This window comes from Halictus rubicundus, chromosome 1 (genome assembly GCF_050948215.1).
Source record: "Halictus rubicundus isolate RS-2024b chromosome 1, iyHalRubi1_principal, whole genome shotgun sequence".
Lineage (NCBI taxonomy): Eukaryota > Metazoa > Arthropoda > Insecta > Hymenoptera > Halictidae > Halictus > Halictus rubicundus.
The window spans coordinates 19261475-19271417 of NC_135149.1; the positions used below are offsets into that span (position 1 = coordinate 19261475).

The following is a 9943-nucleotide window of genomic DNA, read 5'->3' on the forward strand; positions in this document are numbered from 1 at the left end:
ATATGTGTATGCAAATCGCACAGATATCGGTTTCGGGCGTAAAAACGAATACTGTAGCCGATTTCATGGACATTTTCGCTGCTTCGAAAAAAGCTGCAGTCTACCATGTATATATTTTCATTAATGTATGTATAATAAAACAACAACAACAAAAAAGTATATTCGAGACAACGATCGGCTCTGTGTTTTAGTGGTCGCTCTCTGACACTCTGCGACCGGTGAAGCTAGAAAAATCAGAGCGAGAAAGGGTGAATGTGTGAGAGAGGAAGGTAGATAGATAGATAGAGATAGATAGAGAGAGAGAGAGAGAGAGAGAGAGAGAGAGAAAGAAAGAAAGAAAGAAAGAAAGAAAGAAAGAAAAAGGATCGATCGAACTTTCGCGTTTCGGGAACTATTTTTCGGCTTCTGAACAATATACATATTATCGCAACCGACGTATTTCTCTTTAGAAATAAATCTTGATGAGGAAACTCCGTGGATATTCTTTGTATTTATGTAAACGGCACCTAATCGCGTATATCACCTTTCTCGCGGAAGGTTCTGTGTTGATGTCAATAAATTTTCAGTGATTTCTAAGTCGTTTTACCCATGTCCCCGGATTTTCTTGTGGGATCGAGGCGATCCTGGCGGTGGTCCTTGAAGAGCCACTATAAAATCATCCCTTGGACCGTGTGGATGAATTTATTTCTTTTTTATCTGAAAAAATTCCCCTTTAAAAAATGAAATATTGAATGGATGGGAACCTCGGTGAGGGTTTGATTAATGTTTCAATTTTATTGTTTGATTGATAAGTCTCGCTTTAATGTCCCAGTTGCAGAAATCACTCGGAAGAATCTGGTGTTTGCATAAAAATTCCGCGGTTTAATTGTCAAAGCGTGCGAAAATGAATGGAACTGCACGCGTACCGTCTCGTTGAATGAAGTCGCGCACATTTAATCTCACGCCGGTTTACGCACGTTGCCTGGCAACGCGCTACGATCGCGTGTCACATGGCCGAGGCTCATTCAATTCTCCGATCGAACCAGATTTGTTTTTATTCGTTAAACAAGCCGTATCCGCTATTTTTCCACGGGAGTTAGCACCAGTTTCTGTTTCTGCGTTGTAAATATAATTAGACAACAGTGTAATAAGGACGCTTGTAACCGTTTTAACTCAAATTTCATAAAGGTTAAGATAAACTAACCTCAACCAACCTATTCCTCTCTGTTTTTATTTGATTTTTACCCGAGAACAAGAGCCGTTGTATTCCGTTTGTAACAGAGGCACGATGCAACGTACTCTCCTGCGTTTATTGAAACAATAATTTTGTATCCACTCTACTGTGTTCTGTGTTTTTCTGCGATAAATAGAACCTAACCTATAATCTCCACTCAAACCGTCATGAGTAAATACAGAAGGAAGGAATCCTCGAGCGAGGACAGCGATAGTGAAGAGGAAAGACGCAAGAAAGATATTAAAGAACGAGATGAATTCGCTAATCGACTCAAGGTGAAAGATGAAACCAGGGTACGGAAGGTTGCTATGCCAGCTGGCTCTGGTGCAGGTAAGTTGAATCACATTCTCTCACATTATAAAATAAATCAAGCTTTACTAACTATACTTAACTTGCAGCTGAAGCAGCCAAGAGACTGAAAATCATGGAGACAGACATGCGCGAGAAGCTAGTACCTAAACTCAGAGTGGAGTCTCGCAGGAAATATTTGGAGAAGCGTAAGGAAGACAAAGTAGCTGAGCTAGAGGCTGATATTATCGACGACGAGTACCTCTTCGAAGAGCAAATGTAATTTTCCTTCCCCATAACATGGTATACAGACCAATACTGCTATAATCTATGCTGTATTAACATAGGTTTATATATGATTAGATTGACAGACCGTGAGAAGAGGGAAAGGGAACACAAGAAGCAATTGCTCCAGTTAGCGAAGGAGCATGAGAAAGCCAGGGAACTTGAAAGGGTCCAGAGGTACCATATGCCCTTGGAGAAGGGCAAGGTGGAGCCAGAACACGAACTACAGGACAATGAACCTCCACAGTCTGAACAAAGCAAGTGGGAGTCCGACCAGATGTCCTCTGCTGTCTTTCGGTTTGGTGCCAAAGACAGAAAAGGTATACTTCGAAATCTATTTTCATTTTAGAATGTTTCATTAATATTTAACAAACTAAAATAATTACAGCTCAGCAGGACTACGACCTCCTTCTGGAGGACGAAGTCGAATTCGTCCAAGCTTTACGAATACCTGGCAGCGAAAAAGATCGAAGACGCGAAGCGAGTCCGCCTCCGCAAGTGAAAGCATTACAGACTATTCAAGAAACCAAAAAGAGTCTGCCGATCTATCCCTTCAGAAACGACCTAATCCAAGCCATCAGGGATCATCAGGTACTCCCTGAGACTCCTCTGTGAATCTTTATGCAAATTCACATATCCACGAATTATTTAACGTTCAAAACTACTTTCGTTCATCAAACGCTCCCCTCTATTTAAAAAATCTGCACATGTCATAAATGCATAAAGATCGCATTATAATTGTAATTTAAGGTTAGATGAAGTATAATAATGTAAAATATAATTTAAGGTACTTATAATAGAGGGAGAAACAGGATCAGGCAAAACCACCCAAATCCCGCAATACTTGTACGAGTCTGGATTCGCAGAAGATAATAAAATCATAGGATGCACGCAGCCCAGAAGAGTCGCCGCCATGTCGGTGGCAGCGAGAGTCGCCCACGAAATGGCGGTGAAGTTAGGAAACGAAGTGGGCTACGCAATTAGGTTCGAAGACTGTACTTCCCATCGCACTCGAATCAAGTACATGACTGATGGTACTTTACACAGGGAGTTTCTGAGCGAACCTGACTTGGCCTCCTACAGGTACAATGGTCGGAGACCTTCAAGTCACTCGGTCAGTTCCTAAATGTTCTTAAAAATATTCTTTTCAGCGTCATGATCATCGACGAGGCTCACGAACGCACGCTGCACACGGACATTCTTTTTGGCCTAGTAAAAGACATCACTAGGTTCCGACAAGACTTGAAATTGTTGATTTCATCGGCTACTTTGGATGCCACGAAGTTCAGCGAATTTTTTGACGATGCTCCCATTTTTCGCATCCCTGGAAGACGCTTCCCGGTTGACATTTATTACACGAAGGCGCCCGAGGCTGATTACATCGACGCCGCCGTCGTCTCCATACTTCAGATTCATGCTACGCAACCTCATGGAGACATACTCGTATTTTTAACCGGTTGGTGATTCGCATTACTAACCCTTATCTTTAGTTCACGAATGATTAGACTGCGGATTTTATGCATTTTTGACAAAAATCAGTAGGTGCAATATCAAATGTAAGGAAGATTAGATTTGAAGATATTGATACATTATTTTCTCAACTTATATCGCTTAGAAACAAGCTTTTATATAGCTTCTATTTCGATTGATGCAGACGTTTTTTATTTTGCATAAACATCCGCGGTCTACAATTAATAAATCGATGTGTTACCTTGAGGATTTCAATGATTTCGATGAATTTCGTCAGGTCAAGACGAAATCGAGACCTGCCAGGAGATGCTGCAGGAGAGGGTAAGGCGTCTGGGCTCGAAATTAGGGGAGTTGTTGATCCTGCCAGTTTATGCGAATCTTCCGAGCGACATGCAAGCGAAAATATTCCAGCCCACCCCTCCCGGTGCCAGGAAGGTGCGAGTTAACCCTGCAAAGACACACTGCTCACTAAAAATTCTTTAATGTACTTTCGTGTACCCAATTCATAACTATGAAGTAGAATTTTAAAAAGAATTAGGTCGTTGCAAACGTTCGAGCCCGATTTCGTATTAAAATACAACAAGGAATGAACTCTTGCACTGACCTAATATAATTATTTCGTTCAAAAGTAACCCTTAATTTGCAGGTGGTGCTGGCCACGAACATAGCCGAAACCTCTCTAACAATAGACAACATAGTATACGTGATAGACCCAGGATTCGCGAAGCAGAATAATTTTAACTCTCGAACCGGCATGGAAAGCTTGATGGTTGTGCCAATTAGCAAAGCCTCGGCCAATCAGAGAGCTGGCAGAGCAGGAAGAGTGGCTCCGGGAAAGTGTTTCCGGTTGTACACTGCGTGGGCGTATCAGCACGAACTGGAGGACAACACTGTGCCTGAAATCCAGAGGATCAATCTAGGTATAGTCTTCAACCCTTTTACGCTCCTCAAAAACAATTTTACACAAGATTCTTTTTGTCCTACCCTTCAAGGGGGTATTTCACTGGGAGACCTCACATTACACTTTAGACCTCTCCAATTGTTCTTCCAGGCAACGCAGTGCTCACACTAAAGGCGTTAGGCATAAACGACCTCGTGCACTTCGATTTTCTGGATCCTCCACCCCATGAAACCCTGGTGCTAGCTTTAGAACAACTGTACGCATTAGGGGCGTTGAATCATCGCGGAGAATTGACGAAATTGGGCCGAAGAATGGCCGAGTTCCCGTTAGACCCAATGATGGCAAAAATGCTGTTGGCCAGCGAACAGTATCGCTGCTCAGAAGAGGTTGCCACCATAGCCGCCATGTTGTCGGTGAACGGGGCCATCTTCTACAGGCCCAAAGACAAGATCATTCACGCGGACACTGCGAGGAAAAACTTCCACGTGCCTGGAGGCGATCATTTGACACTGTTGAACGTTTATAACCAATGGCAGCAGAGTGATTTTAGTACTCATTGGTGCTACGAGAATTTCATTCAACATAGATCCATGAAGAGGGCCAGGGATGTTAGGGAACAGCTCGTGGGACTCATGCAGAGGGTCGAGATGGAGCTTGTCTCTGGAATCTCGGAGACTGTGAACGTCAGAAAGGTAATTAATTAACGTCCTCTAAGATTTGCCTAGTCGTAGAAAAATAATACACAGTACACAGAACCAAAAAGGATTATTGCACGTTAATTTTGTTAATTTGGTCCGAATTCCAGGCAATAACAGCAGGATACTTCTACCACGTGGCACGATTGTCGAAGGGAGGCCACTACAAAACTGCGAAACATAATCAAACGGTGTCCATTCACCCGAACAGTTCGCTCTTTCAAGAGCTTCCACGGTGGTTGCTCTATCACGAGCTGGTCTTCACTACCAAAGAGTTCATGCGACAGGTACTTTCGTTTAAAATAAATGTTTGGCAGTGGTTGGTTCTCAGAATGATGATCGAATGCTGGAACGATTTTTATTTGCGACAGGTGACAGAGATCGAAAGCAAATGGCTGCTAGAAGTCGCGCCTCATTATTACAAACCAAAGGAGCTCGAAGATTCGACGAACAAGAAGATGCCGAAAGTCGCCGGCAGATCGAGGCCCGACGGAACCAATTAATTAAGGAAATTCACGTTTGTACAATTTCTAGGACTTGTATGAAATATTTGTATAGAAGCTCCCCTAGCATTATTTTTTAAAGAGTCGTCGAAGGTACAGCGATAAGATTTGTAAGTATTTAAGACGCGTTTACACATCGAAATACGCTTTGTAATAATAAGATACGTGTAAGATATCCACATTTGTAATAAACGAATCAAATAAAACGTTGCATTTATTCCTGAACCGTCGTCTCGAATTTTATATCGCACTATTGTTTAAGAAAACACACTAATGTTTGTCAGATCTTCGCGATGTCTTATTGTACTTCATAGCGAAACGCAATCGCAGCTTCTTCGAAAAAGGAATAAAGGCAAATGCCCTTTGCACGCAAGGAAATCCTCTCTTCAGCAAAGATTCAATATTTAATGCGCCCTGGATATTAAATAGTCATCGCCGAGAACGACGTCGGAACACCCACCAAATGAATAAATCGTTACGAGTCTCCGTAAGAGACTGTCGCAAAGAAGATTCATGAAAACAAGAGTTTTATCGTAGTCATACATCGGAACGCAACATTAAGGTAATGATACGCTGCGTGCATACGAAGGTAGACACGGACAGCGTGCTCAGAAATCATTTTCTAAGTATATAGACCGCTATGAAAAATCAAAAATAAGCTGCCGGCAGTTGACGAACAGATGTCGAAGAAAGAAAACCTTTGGGTGGTTCGGAAACTTGTCTGAAATCAGTTCGTAAAATAGCGAAAAGCTATGAACGTTTTTAAAAGATTATTGTTTGAATTCAACGTGGTGTTTTCTAATTAAAAATAAATTATACCGAGTGGAAGATGGCAATACTGAAGCCAGCGTTCAAGTTATTAACAATTGGAGGATGCTGGCGACCACGTTTGTGGACCACGAGATGCGAAAGGATATTGTACTCGTTGTACACGATTTTTGTGCTGCTTTTGCTGCACTCGTTTGGCGTGTCGCAACTTCTGAATGTGATATTGAATGTACAAACTACGGACGATCTCAGCGATAGCTTCTACATGTTCATTGCGAACATTCTGGCTTGTGTTAAGATAATAACGTTACTAATCAATGCCAAAAATATTAAAATCTTGTGCGAGAAGCTGCAGACTCATCCCTGCGAGCCGAAGAATTCCGAGGAGCTGGCTATTCAGCGGAACTATGATCGCAAAATTGGGTAAATACATTTTTAGAGATAGAGAAAGCTCAGAAGGATGTGAGAGAGTGTAGGGGAAGCAGAAGGAGATAGGGAAGGTAAGAGAAGATAGGAGAAGGTAGCGGAAGCTGGGGCTCTAGGTAGGTCCATGGTGGGGAAAGAGAAGAGGGGTTAGACGAAGGTAGAAGGGTAGAGTCAGAGTTGAGCAAAACTTTCATCTAAATAAATATTTTGAATAACGAATAAAAAGTAAAAAATTTTTATTCATTATTCGAACGTTCGAATAAAAACAGTATCTTTATTCAATGAGTATCGAAGAAATAATTTTACTCGACGAGTAAACGACCAATTTATCCGGCGAATAAAGATAATTTTTTTTATTTGAAGCGGATTTATTCGAATCATTTTTTCATCTTTTATCTTTATCTTTATTCGAAGGCTCCGAATAACTTTCAGGGTGAGGTATTTCTTTATTTTTATTATTTTTTTATGGGATTTATAATATTTTTTGAATTTTTCAAACAAATTATCCTTACTCGTCGAATAAAATTACAGTGAATTCTCGATTTTTGTCAGCAACACGGGTCTTGTCAGCGTCGTGTATCGTACAGGACACATACCCGAGCCGTGTTATGTTTATACTCCTCTGCGTCCGAGGTTTCACGAGCTTCGTGGCCCCGCACGGGGTATACCCAACGGTAATGGGAATAATTCCGCGACGTTTATCATCCAGGCCTTGGCGACATATATAGAGAAATCACTGTGCTTGTTCGATACTCGTCTAATAAAGATACTTTTTTTTTTTATTCGAAACCTCGAATACCAAATAAAGGTAGAGTATCTTTTATTCGAATCGCTATTTAAATAGTTTTTTATCGAAATAATGCCCAACTCTGGGTAGAGTGCGTTCGACGAGCTTAGATGCGCAGCAAAGTGCAATCAGCGCTTCTTCCACCTCAACCAATTTCGGCGTCGATCTCCGGCGATGATTAATAATTGAGAAATGTACTATTTCCTACTGCTTATTGTTCACAATAATTCCTTTTATTGACAAATAGTGCCAGACACTTTCTCACCCAGAGTTGTGCAGAATTAAATTACTCCAAGAATTATAATTACAAAGTAATTGGATTACATTGTAATGCAGTCATATTGTAATTTATAATTCAGATCATCATTCAATTAAATTGCAATGTAATTCGTAATTGCAATCGGATTGCAATTATAAAATACTTTGTAATTAATTTACAGAAAATAGCGTTACATATTATGAACGAGGACGAGGAATAGAAAATACGCCGCATAGACAGCAAACAAGTATATGAAAACAAATCATAAATATATATTGCACCTCTTCCATGTTGTGGGCTATAATTGGGAGAGCTATATTTTAATTATATTGTATTTTAATTACACATATGATTAAAATAATTAGTAATTGAATTAATTGAAAGATTTGAATTATGCAATTCAGTTACGACGTAGTTGAATTACTATATAATTGAAATACAATGTAATTCAATTGTGTAATTGAATTAGCACAACTCTGCCCTCACCTACTTTACCATCTAATTTAAAAAAAAAAACAACTCACAGAGCTCGATATACAGAGTACCTTTTACTTCTCGAAAAAGAAACATAGTTCAAGGATGTTCTATTTTTATTATTTGATATTTATTGCTCACTCGAAATTTATTTCCACAGCACATATTCATGTTAATACTTCTGAATGCACAAATACATGAAATATTTGATGAAGACTTACAATTTACAGGTCGATCACAATATGCTATGCTATTTTGGTGGAGACCACTGTCTTCTGCATGATCGTCTCCTCTCTACTAATTGATTTCCGATATCGGAAATTAGCGTATAACGTTTGGCTGCCGTTCAATTACTCCTCTGGGAAGCTTTATTACGTCGCATACGTCCACCAACTTTTAAGTCTGTTCGTTACGTCCATCCTGAACGTCGGTTGCGACGTGATATTCTGCGGTTTGTGTGTCCACGCCTGCAGCCAGCAAGAGATCCTGCAGCTGAGGTTGAAAGAATTTCCAAAACAGCACAGACCGAAGATTGGACCGATTGTTGAATTCCACGACTACCTGTACAGGTGCGGTTCACTTTAAAAACAGTAGCACATCAACGCTTCAACTTCCCTTCTCATTACTCACTATTTGTAAACCGAATTTAAGGAATGAAGAATTGATGAGTATCAAACTAGACTCAGAAGGAACGATCCCCAACCCGGAGATCCAGAAAATTATGAATCTTTAATCTGACACTCACTCTAGGGTAAAATCAACCCTTGAAAATTGGGCTATTTCAGTTCCAATTTTATGAACAATTGACAAATGATTTACCAGACGATAGTCCATATTAAAACGAACAACTTTTGCCTGCAAACTTTTTCCTATTACATACTGTTTTAATATAAAAAAATGTTGAATTTTCAACAGTCAATTTCACACTATTGAAGTAAATTTGGGGGAGCAATAAAACAATCGCGTAATACATACCCACATACGCACTGCATATACCCACGGATTCATAATTGTTTTAATTTCCGGGATCGGGATACATTGGTTCGAAAGAGTCTCCTAAAATTCACCATTTCAAGATGAAAATCAGAAACAATTCATTCAATGCAGATATGTTTCGATGATGCAAGAGAAGTTCGAGGCGGTAATCGGCACTCAACTTACAGCGAGTACGCTGGTGGTGTGCTTTATACTGTACCAATTAACGAACACACCACTGATGAGCATGAGGTACCTGCAGTTCGTGTTGTACTTGGTCTGCATGATGACGCAAATCTTCTTTTACTGCTGGTATGGGAACGCACTCAAGCTGAAGGTACTTAGCCCTGCCGAGGTTTAAATTAATCGATACGTCAACGTCGTCAATCTTTTCCGGCATGGGAACAGAGCATCGAGATCGTGAACGCGATCTTCGGGATCGATTGGACGTCTCTCGACAACAGCACCAAGAGGAGCCTGATCATAATCATGCGGAGGGCTATGAATCCGATCGAGCTGACCAGCGCGTTCGTATTCACCATGGATCTGAGCACGTTCGTCAGCGTTAGTCGAAGATCCTAGCCGCTCTTAGTAACGAAAATTCAACAACAAATAAAGTCCTGATTGTTTCAGATCTTGAGGACGTCGTACTCGGCGTACAACTTGCTTCAGAGGAACAAAGAATCGTAACGGGCGATAGCACAACCTCAAGGGGACCGGCAGGCATTTGGCCTTGACTGTCACGCTATGTTACGCTGTGCCTTTTTTTCTAGACATTTTACGTCTTAAATAAGTAAGTAATCAATTAAAAATGCATACCACCGTGTTCGTACATGTCTTTCCTACGTCTGTACAGAGCCTTTTTTGTGGCAGCCATCTTGTGACGTCATACTTGCTTC

General features: G+C 40.7%; 2 protein-coding genes across 2 annotated transcripts; both read left to right on the forward strand.

Moving 5' to 3' along the window:
* Positions 1–1372: 1372 nt before the first annotated feature.
* L(2)37cb (DEAH-box helicase 16 lethal (2) 37Cb) lies at positions 1373–5385 on the forward strand. The gene is made up of 11 exons (XM_076792352.1): positions 1373–1543; positions 1612–1780; positions 1865–2106; positions 2175–2377; positions 2574–2869; positions 2938–3242; positions 3534–3691; positions 3903–4176; positions 4308–4849; positions 4963–5139; positions 5224–5385. The coding sequence occupies exons 1-11, from the start codon at positions 1381–1383 to the stop codon at positions 5353–5355; spliced, it is 2661 nt and encodes an 886-aa protein (XP_076648467.1). The 5' UTR covers positions 1373–1380; the 3' UTR covers positions 5356–5385.
* Positions 5386–5537: 152 nt separating this feature from the next.
* On the forward strand, positions 5538–9876 carry LOC143356636 (odorant receptor 4-like). The gene is made up of 5 exons (XM_076792501.1): positions 5538–6546; positions 8300–8638; positions 9177–9381; positions 9453–9608; positions 9678–9876. Exons 1-5 carry the CDS (start codon positions 6185–6187, stop codon positions 9732–9734), a joined length of 1119 nt encoding a protein of 372 aa, XP_076648616.1. The 5' UTR covers positions 5538–6184; the 3' UTR covers positions 9735–9876.
* Positions 9877–9943: the final 67 nt, after the last annotated feature.

Excerpts from the sequence above, each read along its gene's own strand:
- LOC143356636 (XM_076792501.1), top strand. The coding sequence starts at position 6,185 with ATGGCAATACTGAAGCCAGCGTTCAAGTTATTAACAATTGGAGGATGC. Across the intron at positions 8,639-9,176 it reads TTCCACGACTACCTGTACAG|ATATGTTTCGATGATGCAAG; the intron begins GTGCGGTTCACT and ends CATTCAATGCAG. Across the intron at positions 9,382-9,452 it reads GGAACGCACTCAAGCTGAAG|AGCATCGAGATCGTGAACGC; the intron begins GTACTTAGCCCT and ends GCATGGGAACAG.